Genomic DNA, 18011 nt, shown 5'->3' on the forward strand with positions numbered 1-18011 from the left:
TGTTCTAAAGCTTAAAAAACAAACCCACAAAAGGAAAAAAAATGTTACACCATCTCTAACAATTTATTACTCTGAATTCACAACATGATATACAAAAGTAAAGATTTCAAAAGCACAGAATACATTTTAACAGCCAAAATGGAAGAACCTTCACAAAAGAAGTAATGCAAAGTTCCACCTGGAAACCAGAGATACACGTCTACAGTACAGGTAAACAGGTAGGTGTTTTGATACAGATACAACAGAATGGCACAAAGTTCACAGATCTGTCCAGAGAAGGGGAATTCAATTCAACAGCATCGCCAATTCACTCCAGTAAGGCACACAGACACGTGGGTTTGAGGGAGCTTGTCTAAAACTATTTAAGCCACTGGTCCACATGTCAATTCTCAGATGTATTGACATGAATAGGACATTTGCATGACACAGTAAACAGTTACAATTCAATATCAAGGCATATGACACAACTCATTAGTGCTAAATAATTAGTACCAAAGTACCTGCTTTATGGTTCATTTGGACTTCAGATCATGAAACAAGCTTCCTTTGTGCAAAATCCTGACGGTTCATATCCATTAATCATGAAATTAAAGAGTAGGGGAATCTCCCACTCCACATACAGAGCCCTGTGATACAACTGAAATGGTGCTGTGCTTAGTTTTTATGTACTCGGACACCAGCAATAACTCATTGCACTATGATATATTTCCTCATAAATAAAAACCACAGTTTTACTAAGAGGACAAAATGACATCAAATTGTTTGCTATTCCTAATCTTGTTTGGGCTTTTGTTTCAAATGCGCCAATGCGTAATGGCACTGTCCCCAACAGGCAGTACGTCTTCTAGTTACAAAACATTTTTTTACCACATAACCATTTTAGCCATATAATCTTTGGCCAAAATAAATATGTCTGGGGTATAATATAATACAACAGCATTACTGAAAAGACCACACACAAAATACACAAAACACATACATGGAGAGAATATATATATATATATATATATATATATATATATATATATATATATATATATATATCTCAGGTCTTTAAAGAAGAATTTCATGTTTCCTCATTAGGAAATTTGTGCTGGCCATAAAAGTATCTGCCCTGTTCCTGGAACCACTGAGACGCCAAAAAACAAAGAAGATGATGGAATGAATAATAGAAATAATAATATAATGATTTGATAATATAAATGCATAATATCATATATTTTAAGTAATAAGAAAGAAGCATGTTTAAAATAAGTGTTTCAAGTTTGAATAGTAGTGCTTTATACTTGTCCATAGCTTATGCCAACTATGGCTTACAAAAATAGAGGACGTGTGCATTTGGTCTAATTTTACTTCTCGGAAAAATGAAATTAACTCACATCGGTCAAGTCGAACAAACAATATCCAAAGTACAGCTGATGAGCTACTAAAAAATAATGAAAATAAAAAATGGCTACCTGTACTCTTTGTTGGTTTATTGATTAAGGCCTCTGCTAACAGACCTTATAAAACTCTTGTGCCTGTGCAGTACCATTATGTCTGACAGCAGCTACATGACTTCTGCAGGAGAGAAAAGAAGGTGATTGTCAGAATTTAATCACAGCCTAATATTTTGTGAAAGCCTGACCACTCTGCGCCTTCTAGTATCCTTTTTGTGCAGCTTCACCCAGTTGAAATACTCATGCATTTGGCAATACTGAGGGAGACACAAAGGACGGGACACAGCAGAGGAGCAAAGCTATGGAACGGGGTGGGACAATAACCAGGGTGGAGTCAATGCAAAAAGCTCTCCTGCTCCTCACTGAGTGAAGACCTCCTGATGTAGGTCAAGCAGGATGCGGGTGAAGTTGTTGATTGGTCCGATCGCGCTGAGTGTCATGGAAGCATCCTGCCCCCAAAGCAAGTTGGGTCCAAACACCACAGCCAGGTTAGCATTGGTCATCTTATTGACTTCACTCTCAGCAGATACCTGCACATCAATAACAATAAAGATCAGAAACACTAATGGGCTTAAAGGAGAAAGTAGGAAAAAAATACTGAGCAAGATTGATTAGCAGGGATATTTATGGCTACATTGAGGTTACCTGTATAATTATCAGGTTACCTGAATAAACGTTTAATAATAATAAAATAAACAAAAAATGAATGTCATTATTTTAAAGTGCCCTTATTATGCTATTTTAAAAGGTTCCTAATTTTGTTAATTAACGTCTGGATCTGTGCACAGCTGAATCATCAGACTAGGTAAGCAAGCAAGGACAATAGCGAAAAATGGCAGATGGAGCCATAATAACTGACATGATCCATGATATCATGTTATTTTTAGTGATATTTGTAAATTGTCTTTATAAATGTTTCATTAGCATGTTGCTAATGTACTGTTAAATGTGGTTAAAGTTACCATTGTTTATTACTGTATTCACGGAGACCAGAGCCGTCGTTATTTTCATTATTAAACACTTGCAGTCTGTATAATGCATAAACACATCTTCATTCTTTATAAATCTCTCCAACAGTGTGTAATGTTAGCTTTAGCCACGGAACACTATCAAACTCGTTCAGATTCAAATAAAAACATCCAAATAAATACTATACTCACATGATCTGATGTATGCATGCAGTATGCATGAAGAACACTTTGTAAAGATCCATTTTGAGGGTTATATTAGCTGTGTGAACTTTGTTTATGCTGTTTAAGACAAGTGCGAGCTCCGGGGGCGGGGAGCGTGAGGAATTAAAGGGGCCGCAGCCTGAATCGGCGCATGATGCCCCAAAATAGGCAGTTAAAAAAATTTATTAAAAAAAATCTATGGGGTATTTTGAGCTGAAACTTCACAGACACATTCAGGGGACACCTTAGACTTATATTACATCTTGTGAAAAAGCATTCTAGGGCACCTTTAAACATTAAAAAGAAGTTATATTTAAAATTCTAAATGTAAAATATTTAAATTAAAAAATTTAAAAATTTTTACGTAAAATAAAATCTTTTTGTGGAAAATTGCTGAGTATGAATAGTATTACCTGAGCAAGAAACTGTATGAGGAAGCGCAGTGATGCATAGTTCTCCTCAGGAAGTGACATCAGCATGTTCTGAATTCTTTCTGCCTGAGACTCAGTGTCAACATCTGATAACACACAAGGAATGCAAACTAAGTTTATGTCAAAGTGTGCGTGACCATTTGTCAACAATCAGTCAACAAATGTCAATATAGGAGGTGTAAAGACGTGTTTGTGTGTATGTGAGCTTTCTGGAAGCTGCTGGTATTTGGAGGTGGTATGTGAGTGTGTTGTGTGTTTGTGTTCTCACTGTGGAAGTTGACAATGTCATTGTAGAGCTGGTAGGTGAGCAGCGGCTCTGGCAGTTCTCTGAGGAACATCTTTAGAATCACAGCTGCCAAGTGGACATTGTCCAGCTGAGAGAAACTCACTTCCTCTCCTACAGACGCACACAGACGCAACATTCTGAGGACTGATGCCAATCGATCTTATGAACAGGAAATGTGTATACAGCATCACATGACTTTACCAGAGTTATATTTCTGCTTAATATCCTTAACCAAAGAAACATTTGCAGAACGCCGGAATATTCCCTCTGTCTGGAGACCTACAAATGAAGATGGGAATGAAATTCACATTCTCAAATAAGCAAAGCAAATAAATAAATACATTTACAATAATCTACACACCATTCCTTTGACTGTGAGCTAACCAGACAATTTCAACCCATGAAGGCAATAAAATATATATAAAGCAGTAAATGTCCAACCATTCTCCTGCAGGTATCCAACAGTATCACGCATGACTAGTGGAATTCCCTCCGAGTCTGCCGCCCTGTGTCTCAATCTGATTACAAACAACAAAAACAAAAAACATCTCACATCTCAATAAGCAAAGCTCTTCCAAAAAACTCTTAATGGCAATGCCAGGATTAAGAGTACATTCAGTCCTAACTCAAGAATGAAGGTGCTTCATGCTTTTCGCCAGTAACAGTAGCTGTGTCAGATGTGAGAGGGAAAGTGTAAGGACAACTCACTCTGACAGCGGGACACCAAACTGCTGGAAAGGAAGAGGAGGACTATGGGGGGGAGAGATTGGTCCAGGGACGACAGACGGCTTCAGGGACAGACGGATCTTATCGTCATACCTACAAAAAGAAACTCTTGACTGAATTTCTTCTGGGCTAAAAACATGATCTGAGTACATGCATGTATATCTGCATATTTGAAAGCATGAAAGTGTATATATAATTTCTTACTCTCTGACTCTGCTGGGAATCACCAGCTGATCACACTTCACAACCTCCTCCAGCTCACTCAAATAATTTATGTAATTGATCTTCTGGCCAAACTTAAAGCTGTAATATGAAGTATATAATACAGGCTGTGAGACTCAGATTACAGTACAGATCTAATAGAATCCGATCAAATACAGAATAAAATAGAACCTTATTGAAGACAGGAGTTCAGCATAATGAGCATAGTCAAAGACTATAGAATAACACAAGACGCATCACTCGTATCGTTCTGAATGGGAGAAAGCGCAACGCGCAATATGGTGGAATAAGTCCCGCCTTCTAAATAAGAGCCAATCGTCGATTGATAAAGTCATCGCATCACTGCAGCGGCCGTTAGAAGCTCCGGTTCCTATAGAAACAGTCAGACGCGCGCCTCCGAAATGAGGCACGAGGGATGCGCATTTAGGACTGCGCATGTGCATTAGCTTGATCCATTCGAGCATTTTGAAACAAAGTTTATGAGACAGTTGTTGTCAGATTTCATTGGTGATTTCAAATATGAAATTTAATTGAAAGCTTGGCAAACAGCTTTGGAGAATTTGATGCTTCCCCATTCAAAGAGATAGGAGCTGCACTAGAATGCCCGAGTGTTGTTTTAAAGATGTCCGCCCGCCAAGTGAAATGACTTGTCTTAAAGGGAGTGTGGCACTGACCTGATGATGGGTTTGAAGAGAATAAGGATGGTTCTGATAAACATGGTGGGATGGACGATGTACAGCGCTTTGATATTTTTCTTATACCTGCAACAGACACAGCAATACTGAAGCGTGAGAGAACCGATGAGAATCAATTGCTCTTGTATACTGCTGTTAAAGCACTCATGAACCACTCACTAACAAAAGCATCACTCACTTCCTGTCAAACTCCCGATAGGCATCTCGAAGCCAGCTGAGAGAGGGCTTGTTCTCACCGGTCAGGCCATGATGGAAGTAGATGAGGGTATAATCACTCTCCACATACTTATCAAGAGTCTGCTTCAAATACCTGCACAAACAAATATCAATCAATCAATCAATCAATAAATACATACCAAATCAAAACTTCACATTAGACACTAAAACAAACAGAAGGAAAATCTGCACTTATGAGGCTTATATTTCTGTCAGGACCATGGATTGGCAGTATGGTTCTGTTCTGGGCAAGAACTCCTTGCCTATCCATGCAGCCCAGCATGTATAAGAGCAGGGAGAGCAGCGATAACTCCCCTTAGGATAAACAGAACAGAACCAAGATATCATTATTGTTAAATAATTTAATGAACAACATAATTCAAGAAAAAAATTGTGATTTGAAGAGGACTATCAAAAGGCCAAGTCCTGACTGGACGAGAGGAAGAGCTGGGGACAGAGTATGGTAATTAGCTCCTGAGAAATGCGATGAAGCTGCTGATAATACTGAACGGACTTTATATACAAGGATGCTGTGATAGGCATCGCATAGGTAGACGTAGATCAGCTGAGAGTCAGCTGATGCAAGCTTGACAAACACGGCCTGCCAGAACTAATGCTATGCTTGATATGCGAGTCATCTGGCAACTACTGAAACTTCAGCTTTCATTTTTACATTAGAGTCCTTGAAATTTGCTGTAGTTTTCATTACATAAGCCATTATTCTCTCAGACAACTGCTGAAGTTCATAATAAGGAACTAAACAGATGCAAGATGCCTGTCTTGATTTTCACTTCATTAAAAACTTCAGTGTCTTAGATCATTATGGTGCTTTGACCCACTGAACACATGATTGATTCATTACTTGGCATATGCTAAGTGGTTGACATTTATGCAAACAATGAAGGAAGAAAAACCTAAGAGAATATAATATGAAAAATTCAGTTGCACTATATTTATTTCTAACATTTTGCCATGGCATTCATTTTAGTCTACAGAAATTAGTTTCATATTAAGTAAATTAATGTGGTGAACAGAACTGCACTATAAAACTTTTACTGACACCATTTACAAATTCAAAAGCAACAACTATGACAATTTTATCAGAATATTATTTTCAATGTCATACCAAAATTACTTTGTCACACCACGATAACAAAAAAGAAAATTATTTATTATAAAAATATATTATTCCAAAATCTACATAAGCTTGTATTTTTTAACAATGAACAGATTATTTATCAGTATGTAAGAATATAATCAATATTTAATTAACATATCAATTAAAACCTAAATATATTAGGATTAACCAAATAAACTGCACAAACAAACAAACAGAAAACATCAGTTGACAAGTAAAAAGCACTGCTTATATCTTCTCTTTCTTTGCCCAAGGGCACCTTCTCTCTTTGGATCATAATCAAAGTGTTTCATGTACTTTTGTGTTCTCTGCACTTGACCTTGAACTTTAAAGTGTCTTATGCTCCTCTACATATGATAGCCTGGACAAATAATAAACCTTGTCATCATGCCAACCACCCATATTAAGGAAAAAGGCAATGCATAGCTGATGCAGTGTATTAAGCACAGCTTGATGCATCTACAAATGAAGCATATAAATCAATTAAGAGCAGTGATGCCTACATGAGAAGTTTATGATGATCCAGCTGATGATGGGGGGGCATGCGACAAGCGTTAAAAACGATGACCTTCCGACCAAAGTTATCATCACCTATAAAGAAAGGGAAAGATTAAGAACTTTAGAACTAGAATAAATGCTAGCTGGTGACACTTATGCAATTAATAATGCCTCACCTGCCACCTCCACAATCTGATGTCTGGCAATGTCATAGAAGGGGTCGTCCCAGGACAGATGTGATGTGTCACCGAGACTTTTAATGTCTGAAGCTAGAGGAAAGAATAATGAATAACACATTTCAAACAAATAAAAAAAAAAAAAAAATGCAATTTTACAGACTCTCGACAGGATACTAAAATATCATTTGAATTTAAAATGATACATATTAACGTCTCTTGACGTAGAACCTGGGAGCTCTGAACGTAAACAGCATACGAGAATGACACAGAAGAGAGGATACTGATGAATGAAGTCGTTATTTTTGTTTGGTTTTTGTGCACAAAAAGTATTCTCGTCGCTTCATAAAATTAAGGTAACCACTGCAGTCATGTCGACTAAATTAACGATGTCTTTAGTACCTTACTGGACCTTGAAAGTGGTGGTTAAATTGCTGTCTATGGAGGAGTCATATACCTCTCGGATTTCCTTAAAAAATATCTTAATTTGTGTTCTGAATATGAACAAAGGTCTTACGGGTTTGGAACGGCATGAAAGTGAGTAATTAATAGAAGTTTCATTTTTGGGTGAACTAACCCTTTAACATCCGCCAACAAATATATTTTAATTGCAGTCTTCTCAAAATGCATCTGAAAAAATAAACTAATTTCAATGTGACACTACGAAACTACAACTACCAAGAGCTCATAGTGTTTGCACTTTTGTGGTTGGGATAACCAATTTTAAAGTCAAGACTATAAAGGACCACAAAATGTCCATTGGTCATATCGACAGCATATCAATGGCAATTTTGTTAAAATTATTTACATTTTGCATATTCTGCCAGGGATATGAAAACTTATGAGTACAGCTATATACGGTACATATATATATATATATATATATATATATATATATAGATAGATATATATAGATAGATATACACACATACATACACTTTACACACAAGCTTATCAAGAGCTAAGTATTTGATAATGACCTGTAGTGTCTGTAGTGTTATACATTTCATGTCATAGTCAACTTTAATCATATAAAACGTAATTTCCCGATGACAAAATTGTGGCCAGTGAAAATGCTGAGTGGCTAGTAACTTTGAAAAACCACTAGCCACAGTGAGTGGTGAGAAAAAACAATGTCAAGCCCTGCGTGGAAACATCCAGTTTAGCAAAACACATACTATAGATTATATGGCAATAGATTGATAAGAGGCAAGTTAGCCTCTTGGATCACTCTCATTCTACTTTACTGAAGCATCGGAGCTTCACTGGCAGTGGGAATTACACTGGACGCACACCCGTCCAGTCATAGTCCTCTCCTTGGTAAGAGTGGTAAAGTGTGTCTCTGGGTGTATGCATGTGATGTAAGCGTTTGTGTGCAGTATGACTAATGCTGCATGACTACTTGAGTTCTCTGCTGGTTCTTAAATAGGCTGTGACAATTATGTCAAATGGAAGGTTTCACTTGCTTCTAAATATAACAAGCATATGATTAAAATTCATGATAATAAAAATGGTAGAGTTCCTGGAAATTACTTCCTTTTTCTCACATGGCTTTATTTTCCAAAACGACTAGTATAATTCTGCAAAAAGAGACTACATTTAAACACCATTATTATCCTGTATGACACACACACAATTTCCACTCATGTGCACTCACCGGATTTGCTCAGGCTAACAGGGTCATCTGGTAGCCACTGTTTGTCCTGTACCAGTTTGAGCTGGTCCAGGGCAGCACTAGGAGAGTCATCTCCTCCCAGATCATCTTGAAGGTCCACCAGCAGGTCAGAGGACATGATGGTCCTCTAAGACAACACAATTCACGCACAACAGTTAGACACAGAACAGCACAATACTATACCACACACGCACATAAAAAAAATCAGGAAAAACTCAGTTCCCTTCACATTAGGTTCCTGTCTGTCTACCAAAAATATGTGCAAACACAGTGTTTTCACATGCATACACTTGCTTGATCTCACAAACTGGCTGACTCACATGGGTGACCACAATGACAAAAGCTGAACAGGTCCTTTGAGTTTGTTTCACAACATAGTTTTGCTATCTATGAATCCATCCCTGTGAGGATCGTTTAACGGAAACACCTTTCATAATAAGGCACAGTAATGATGACATAACATTACAAACAGGCCAATATTAATTTTGTTTTCTGCCTTAGATAATGATACATACATTTAGGTAAAACTTTATTTAACAGCATCCTTGTTATTTTACAAGTACTAGGCTAGCAATAACTGTAAATTCTGCATTACGTGCAACTAACCCCAAACCAAACCCTAATCCTAACCCTAAAGCTATAGTATGTACATGTTCTTAATTAATATTACTCAGTACTTAAAAGTATAATTACACTGTAACAAGAGCCCATGCACAAAATTGTAGAATTTTTTTTATCATTTAAAGCACAGTCAGTTCAGCCTCATACAACAGCTTTGTAATAGGGAAACCAGCATGTAAATAAATATATCTATTATTCAGGATAGGTTTTTATTCATAATGACACAGCTAATGGACTATTAAGCAGTTGTGGAATAAATTGAAACAACTGAGCTTTTGCTTTTGTGCTGTCTTGCACAATTAATAGTTGACAAACTACTTAATTTCTTCATTGCATTACTGTTGCATTCAAAAGAACCAGTAACCAGTTATTGAATTCGATTCTGTTAAAATATAGCAAATCAGGTCCATTAAATAAATTATGATTAAAAAAGGATTTCTTTCCAAATCATATTATCACAAGCTTCCATCCATCGTATATGGTAAGCAAACTACATCAACCATTAATACCACTTGCTGAGCTATTCATAAAACAGTACAAAGTGCATTCATTTGAAAACTTGCCCATAGATTTCCTTGAGAAAATTGTGTAGTGAACTAATGCAGTGAACAACCTCACTTGCCTTTACATTAAGTCTTTATTAATCTTGCATTAATCAACAGCCATTCAAACATTAAAACACATAAAAGAACATTACACCCCTATGCAACGTAAATAACCCATTCCATCAAGTGTTTTTATTAGCAATAATAATCATGATGATCACAATATCAATCGTCTTGTGTCGGCAGGGTCAAGCTTTGTGGAACTAAACTAAACTAAATTCTTCATAATACTATTATTTATTACGTTATAGTTATATTTTGTACTTATTCTTTTAGTATTAAAATACTATGGCATTGTGAATGTGCTATATTTTTAAATCTGTGTGTAGCTCTAAGGCATCAGTAGGGTTCAAGACAGTGATCTGCTGTGACAGTCCCTCGCTTTGGTGCCACGCGGCAATGTGGCCGTCCAGCCGTATACTAACAAGAAATTTCATTTTCACCCTATGCTCCTATTTATATCCTTTACCCTATAGCAGAGCCAGCTTCACATTTACTAACATCTGTGACAGACCACCTTCATTCTGCTGTGACACCCATGTCCATATCTTTAAATAACGAGATAACATAATATTCTCCGTATAACATAATATTTAATCTGTCGCTCTGATTAAAGAACATGGCTTATCTCAGTTATGTAGCCTTGTTGTAAATACAGACAGCAATCTTGCTATAGTCATAGAAATCACATAGATAAGCTCATCATTCTTATGTCGCTAGTTGTTGAACTATCTTTGATGTCAGTACTTGATCATATATCCTTCGGTTCTGACCGAGCAGCACCCGTCCAAAATCAGTCCTGTTGTACTCTACAATGGTTCTCTAATTCATTACCCCGTTCACAAGATCATCAGCAAAAACAATGCCCCTCATTCACAGTTGTGCTTCAGAGGCTTCAAGGCTGCAGTCAGTGAAGTCAACCAGCACTTCAGACAGAAACAAAGAATCTAAAGATAGCTTAAAAACAAGAGAGCTTAAGAAACCCCAACACCTCCAAAATAAACTATACGCTTTCTAGAAGAGTTTACAATAAAAATAACTGCCATTATAAAACCATATACCAATGAATGACCTTATAAACAATGTACAAAGATTCACTATTACTTATAATCTCATCAATAATACTACAGAAAAAAAATAATAATAAAACATTGGGATCTGTCCTCATAGCTTGCTTTCTTCTTCCCACATATATGGTAGTTTATCTGTGGCAGATCAGCAATCATTGCGTCTTCTGTCAGACGCCGCTCATACCAGCTCCATTCTGCTGCAGCAATCCCCATTCATAAGTTACCAAACGTCTACTAAAAGCTATTACAAATGCAATAATTATCTGTTTTGTTTCTGGTCTATGGGAGCCATTTAGCATGGTTCAGATGTGCTCAGCACATCTACCGCAGAATAATCTGCAGAATGAAGCACGTGAAACCAAAGCAGAGTGTTGTGGTGAGCTTCAGCTAATCTCTCCGCAGTGTCGTCGCCATCCGCACATGGATCCAGAGGAGAGAAAACACAACAAATGATCTCTGCACGCCTCAAATGATCACATTAGTAAATGGGTAGATTTAAAACTGTGAAAGATTTACCATTATTGGTTCATTCTACATGGCCCTGCGGCGATTCCATGCAAGTCTCTTAATTAATATGAGGACATAAAAGTTGCATAAAAATAATAATAACAATAATAAAGAACAAATGGCTGTTTAAAATATTTTTAGATTGAATATAACATGTTACACTGCGGCATACGTTGTCAACATCCCAAATAAAAATGACCTAAATGCGTAAAAAGGACAGTGAATGTAAGGTTTACTCTCTTTTTCATCGTCTGGCGTAGTCAACGCGTCTAGACCCCTTCTCAGGACAGATATTGTCGGATTCCCCAGCGTTTCTAGGGAAACGCAACATCTGGACACGTAACGTTAACCGTGTGTGTACTCAGCAAGAACAGAGTCAACACGCAGACATGTGATTTAAATAATACGCAACAGATTGCCTCTCAGTGATGGCGTTAAAGCAAAAATGATGCACATTTTGGCTCGTTGTGATCAGTCGACAGTCTGCTAAGCTAACTAGCTGCAAACCTGTTTCATCTTGACTTAACAGAACGGAAATTCTAATTAGTGTTTCCACGGCGTACGGCTACAGGCTTATGCTGATCGGAGGAAACACTGAGCAAAACCCTGCATGTTTGGTGAAGTCAAATAATGAGAAATTAATTTACCTAATTTTCAGCGCTCCCTATTGAAGTCTTCACAACTGTCAATCTTGCGAATTTCGTGTGGGACTTCCGGTTTGCGATCCGTGTAGTTCGGTGTAAACAGCCCGGATGGAGCAGGAGGAGGACGTATGGCCACGCCCCCAAGAATATGTTGCTATTAGAACTATTGGTTGAAGTACAGCTGGTACAATGGACAATTTATTAGGAAATTATCTAGAACGGGATTAAAATGTATACACTGCTTCTTGTGTGTTCTGTCAGGTCTGAAAATCCAAAGAGCAATTTAAAATGTCAGAAGGCTCCTCCATGTTAACACCTCTTCACTCAGGGAACACTGAATCTGAGCAACACCATCATTATGAGCAAAGCAACAGATGGTCTTTTAATGAATTAAAATGACATATTAAGCATTTCAGTTTGTGGGTGTTATATTAAGTCTAATCATGAAGTGGACCACTTGGTGGGGTGGGAGATAAAATGGTGAAGTAACTAAAATTATAAATAAGCATTATGCTGGCTAAAGTATACAAGTTACAAACCCCAAAACCATGTTCAGAAATGGAATTTATTTTAGCATTGCATGAAATTTTGGTGTGAAATACAGGAATTTTGGTAATAAGAGCATTCAGTGATCAATTCAGTGAAAATGCAGGCCTCACAAAATATCTTAGAAGATGAAAAACAATTTTATTAAATGAATCTTTATACTATTTTTCTCTGCATTCAAAATACATAGATGCTAATTTACTAACAGTAACATCTATGGTCTTTTAATTGCTAGCATTTTTCTTCTTTTAAAGCATCTCAACGAAATATAGTGGCATTTGTGGAAAAATGAGCATCTTTGGTGTGTGTTGTAATCATGCCCTCAAAACTGTGATCAGTCACATGTCACTGTTCCTTCTCTATTTCTGTGGCAAGAATTCCTGATATTTATTTTCTCTGCCCTCAAAACTAGAATTACATCCGTTTCATTATAAAGAAGAAGAGGCCTGCCCATATTCTCACCGTCAATACACAGAAAGAAACTCCATGCTCACACACTGATATCAACATACAAAGAATTCAGATTTATTCATCCATTTGCAGGTTTGATCACATTTGACTAAAGTGTTTATTTCTTGTAAGGCAAAGGTCTCTTTCCAGCTAGGAAGATCACTCATCATCTCCCGAGCCTGTTTTGTCAATGACTTTTTTCATCCAGCGACGCATGCGATATAAATGCGTGTAGAATCCATATTTGCCATCGCGATCACAGCCCTCACCCCACGACACAATGCCAATCTGATACCACCGTTTATCTGTAGGACTCTGTGAGCAGTGATAGGTTTTAAAAAGACAAGATGTACAAGTAGTGTGAGTCCAGCAACAGTAAGTCAAACTAGTTTGAGGAGAGAAGAATATATACATTTTTATACCTTCATCACAAAAGGCCCTCCACTGTCTCCTTCACAAGCATCACCTCTTTTTGTATCATCTGGCTGGTAACCTAGAAAACAAAAGATGACCTTGACATGACACCTGAGGGCAAAAGCATCTCACAAATTCTCAGATCCTGAACTGTCTAGGGTCTAAAGACCATGAAGAATATGATGAGTATTACCAGCACAGAACATGTTGTCAGTGATTATGACCGAGGTGGAATTGCGACAGATGCTCTGGTCCACAATGGGCAAGTGAATCTGTTGCAGCACTGTTGGAAGATTTGTTGGGTTTGATGTCCACGATTCTCGGAGGTTCCCCCAGCCAGTCACACGGCCCTTGTAACCTGCAAACATCAAACTTCAGAGAGAAAATTTGTCAATTACAGCTGTGTAAACTGTCAGTTTGTTTTAAAGATATGTTAAAATGCATTTTCCAAACATTGTTGTTCCCCAATGCATAAAATCACCCCTTTCAAGAGATCTTATTCTAGATGATTCATCAGATTTCTCTTAAACTTCACCCCTTTCTTCCAATCGCCTGCAAACTCACATTCAGATCTGCCTCCGTCCAAACAACAACCGATGCGTAGAACCATGTCCCTACCCCTACATTTTTTTCTTTTCCATGTTTTTCAAATCTGACACTACTTCCGTTTCATTTAAATATATACATTATACTACTGTATGTTCTTACTTCTTTGCGATGTTCTTGGTGGGCAGACAGACAGGGTGGATCTCATTCGTAAAGACTACAGGCTTCTTCATGTGCAGAAGAGCAATGTCTCGGTTTAGGTTTTCCTTCCAGTTGTATTTAGGGTGGACAATGATGTCATCAATGGCCACAATCTTCTCAGTGCCCCTCTCATACCTGACAGACAGGAAAGAGTTTAAAACAGATTAACTTCCTGTAAACTGAGGTTTTTACTGCTTTTACAAAGACCTTTACAAAGTATGTATTGGTGCAGTCAAATGAAAAGAAATATATGCAGGTTTTATAGACTTTTTTCAGGGCTCACTTGGTACGAGAGTGTTTTCCCAGGCGGACGATGATATCGTTGATGGTGAAGTTCTTGTTCCACGGTGGGTAGAGAATGCAGTGGGCTGCAGTGAGAATCCATTCATCACTGATCAGACTGGCTCCACACAGCAGCTCCTGAGGACTACGCTTATATAACATCACCTGCCTGCAAATAACATCAAACACAATATACAACACGCAGCATTAGCTGTCGACATGATCGATAACGACACGATATCTGATATTTAAAACATCCCCTGTGATGTACTCACCATGGAGCACTGGCCATTTCAGCCTCCTCTCCTCCCACTATTCTGCTTCCAGTGTATGACATCAGTAGCTCCTTCTCATTCTTATCGTCTTTGTTGATCTTCTCAAACAAGGGGCGCACTCCACACTCTGACAAAAGGCAGTTTAATCTTAATTATCAGTTGATTATACAAGATCTCAAACAACTTGATAGCATTCACAACACAGAAGGTATCAGACTCTTACCATCCTCTCCATTGCCAAAGCTGCGGGGGTTAAAGAAAGCTTTCCTTTTGGTATCGATAGTTGTTCTCTCTCGACCAACCTCTTCCTCCACAAACTTGTCCAGAGGAGCGTCTGATAGTGAATGATAAAGAGAGAATGATGTTCAGTGGTGTGATGATTTATGCCTAATGCACTTAGGCTACCTTAACATTTGAAAGTGTTTTTGCTTCATTAAAATTATGACAATTAATCCTAATTTAAAGACTCTATTCTAGATGTCACTTTCAATCAAGGTCCAAAGTTCAAAGGAAAAAATGAATATTTTTAGTTGTTAACATGTGTGTGTTTGTAGAAGATAGTTCTGTTCACTCACCACACAACTCTAAGTCACAGTAATCAATGGTAATGTTTCCGACTGCTTCCTTTACATAGCACCAGGGACCCTCCATATCTCCATCTGGGTTTCTGCAGTGGTTCTTAACCAGTTGAACTTGAGGCAGAAACTCTTTTCCTTTAATCAATGCTTGCACTTCTGCCGCACCCCATTGCAGGCATGTGCGACCCCCCAGAGACACAGACAAATCTCCTGTGTAGGTCTCCCCATTTCCAGCCAGACATTTACTCTTGACATAACGCTGTTCAGGTTTCACAGTAGGAGGTCGTGAAGGGGGAACAACAGTCTCACCTGAGGAGGAGAGAGTGAGATGTTCAGTCTGGTGGACTAACATAACTTGATGGAATGGAAATGTAGAAACCTTTTTTTTATGCTCAAGCAAATAGGTGACAGAAACACTTGCTATCAGATATGGTAATATATGTTTTAGTAATTCAGAAGCCATTTAGCAGATCCAAAGCCACATCAAGTACACTTATTATTACAGCTATAATTTCTCCTGAGTTCAACGACACAACAGTGATGGCTCAACATTCTGGTTGCCAACACAGAGCTTTAGTGATTGCACCACAGTACATTTTGCAGTAAGGTTTTAGTGAGTTTCTCTACCGCATTTTGGCACGCTACAGGACTCCCTCCTGACCGTCGGGTCTCTTGTAAAACACCAAGGGCCTTCCTTGCTCTTATCTGGGTTTCTGCAAAGGTTCTTCGGTAGCTTAAGCTGTGTCACATTAAATTCGCTAGAGGGGGGAACAAGTTGGTCATAAGACAAAGAAGTGGCTGCAACATCACAAGAGCCATGTAAATCTCAATGAAAAATGAAAACAAATGAAAACAAAACAGCTTTTTCTTCACTGAAAGCATTTGTGTTTTCTAAACAATAAACACAAAATGGTTTTGCCAGTTCTGAGAGATGACAGTTGCTGTACTGTTAAAGGTAGACCAACACAAGAACAACAAAGAGAGAGAAGTACATACTCAATCCTGTGAGGGAAGTTGCTTTTCCAGTACTGGCACGACCTTCCAGACTTGGTGACAGACACACTACCAGCATAGTGTTCACCAATATTAATGAAACAGTCTCCTGTCAACAGAGTTATTATTGTTAAAACTAACACTAAAATAACTAAATCTGAAATAAAAATTCGTAAAAACCATATAGAAAATTAAATAGAAAATGGAAAATACAAAAAGTAATACAAAATATTAGTAAAAACTAGAACAATGACACAAAATAACACTGTCAGTCACACATCCAATTAAAAGGGTTATGATCAGCCACTAGCTTTTACCAAAAATGTCTTTGTGTTATGAGGAGGACACGTTTTAGTTTTACAAACATATTCTGTGTTGTGTGAGTAAGTATCATCCTTACCCTCTGTGTTCACACATACTCTCAAACTGCTGATAGTTGCTGGTGTTCTGATTAATTTTGTTCCCTCACAGGCTGTGGAAAAAATAAAAATAAAAAAGGAAAATATATAACATCTAACAGAGTTCCCAGGTCAACATTTTTTTCTGTGGAATTAGGCTACACAGGTTTTAGTTTCGGGAGTGCTGTAGTTTGAATTTTGGTAAGTTAGCCATAGTTTGGGCATAGTTTGCCATATTTTGAGTGCCACTGGGTCAACCCTGATACTAATACACTCATTTTAATTGTATAGTGACCAGGGAATGGCCAGTGAAAATGCACTTTGTCCCTGGTTCAATATAACTGTTTACACAAAGTGTTGTCACTGTTTACACTGAAATTTTCTTTTAAGTGATGTATATTCTTACCCAAATATTTTGACCAAAAAATTTCCTGTGGGGAAATGGAAGAAATCATTAAACATAAAATACTAGATGTGATAAAATACTAAATGCCTGTGATCTCATAAAAAATATACTTTATATACTTTTATACCGATAAATAATTCCATATATTTTCAATTGGGGCTAATGTGTCTTCAACACAAATTACACTTCTCACCGTTTTATCAACTCTCTCAAACACTTCTCGAGCTTCCTCATGGTCACAAATCTCTTCCACACACTCTCTCTCCAGATTTCCCGGTTTTAACTCCTCAAAAACGCTGTTAGCCCTCTTTGCCCGAATGATCTGAGAGGCTTCCTTATTGTCAATGAACACTGAAGCACAAAAGCCAATATTTCTCAATATATATATATATATATATATATATATATATATATATATATATATATATATATATATATATGGGCTCACAAACTATATCTAATATGTATTATTATAGAATAAATTTGTTCTTAGTTTGCAAGGGTCTATAGCCAAAAGACAGAGAAATCTCTGTAAATTCCTACCGTCATGACACAACGTGAGCTGGAGAACTTGTCCGAGAAGTAAGGAGAGAATGAGAGGCGCTCGTTTTGCTCCCATCCTTGGAGATGACTGAGCCTGTAATCCTGAAAAAAATTTGAGCATCTTATCGAATCGTATCACCCACTCAGTTAGAAATCCCTTAACTGCAGTTACTGAAGTCACCAAGTTAATATTGAACTACCAGAGTTCAAAGAGAACAAAGTGTCTGAGCTCTTCACAAAAAGAGCCTATCACTTCTG

General features: G+C 37.6%; 2 protein-coding genes across 3 annotated transcripts; both read right to left on the minus strand.

The window, feature by feature from the left end:
- Positions 1–44: 44 nt before the first annotated feature.
- On the minus strand, positions 45–12276 carry arhgap1 (Rho GTPase activating protein 1). 2 transcript variants are annotated; one of them, XM_048184925.1, is made up of 13 exons: positions 12125–12276; positions 8657–8801; positions 7000–7092; positions 6829–6916; positions 5150–5281; positions 4951–5037; positions 4259–4357; positions 4037–4147; positions 3770–3846; positions 3530–3607; positions 3311–3439; positions 3025–3128; positions 45–1969 (listed from the first exon to the last, which is right to left on the minus strand). In XM_048184925.1, exons 2-13 carry the CDS (start codon positions 8790–8792, stop codon positions 1799–1801), a joined length of 1305 nt encoding a protein of 434 aa, XP_048040882.1. In that variant the 5' UTR covers positions 8793–8801; positions 12125–12276; the 3' UTR covers positions 45–1798. The 2 variants fall into 2 exon arrangements, with proteins under 2 accessions (XP_048040882.1, XP_048040881.1); XM_048184924.1 differs by lacking the exon at positions 12125–12276 and adding an exon at positions 11714–11740.
- A 392-nt stretch (positions 12277–12668) lies between these two features.
- Positions 12669–17915, minus strand: f2 (coagulation factor II (thrombin)). Its single transcript, XM_048184920.1, has 14 exons — positions 17754–17915; positions 17404–17561; positions 17211–17235; positions 16807–16878; positions 16410–16515; positions 16041–16171; positions 15411–15722; positions 15059–15169; positions 14836–14962; positions 14562–14729; positions 14240–14413; positions 13725–13903; positions 13540–13610; positions 12669–13432 (listed from the first exon to the last, which is right to left on the minus strand). Exons 1-14 carry the CDS (start codon positions 17872–17874, stop codon positions 13277–13279), a joined length of 1911 nt encoding a protein of 636 aa, XP_048040877.1. The 5' UTR covers positions 17875–17915; the 3' UTR covers positions 12669–13276.
- Positions 17916–18011: the final 96 nt, after the last annotated feature.

The sequence above is a fragment of the Megalobrama amblycephala genome, linkage group LG3, assembly GCF_018812025.1.
Source record: "Megalobrama amblycephala isolate DHTTF-2021 linkage group LG3, ASM1881202v1, whole genome shotgun sequence".
Classification (NCBI taxonomy): domain Eukaryota; kingdom Metazoa; phylum Chordata; class Actinopteri; order Cypriniformes; family Xenocyprididae; genus Megalobrama; species Megalobrama amblycephala.

What these genes read in the sequence shown, in the direction of transcription:
- arhgap1 (XM_048184924.1), bottom strand. An exon ending in GATCATCATAAACTTCTCAT is followed by an intron (nt 5,282 to 6,828) that starts GTAGGCATCACT and finishes TTGTTTGTGCAG; the next exon opens with GTATTTGAAGCAGACTCTTG. An exon ending in TAAGCAGAAATATAACTCTG is followed by an intron (nt 3,440 to 3,529) that starts GTAAAGTCATGT and finishes GTGCGTCTGTAG; the next exon opens with GAGAGGAAGTGAGTTTCTCT.
- f2 (XM_048184920.1), bottom strand. Translation starts at nt 17,874, where the DNA reads ATGCTCAAATTTTTTTCAGGATTACAGGCTCAGTCATCTCCAAGGATG. An exon ending in GCTCACGTTGTGTCATGACG is followed by an intron (nt 17,562 to 17,753) that starts GTAGGAATTTAC and finishes TTTGTGCTTCAG; the next exon opens with TGTTCATTGACAATAAGGAA. An exon ending in GGAAAACACTCTCGTACCAA is followed by an intron (nt 14,414 to 14,561) that starts GTGAGCCCTGAA and finishes CCTGTCTGTCAG; the next exon opens with GTATGAGAGGGGCACTGAGA.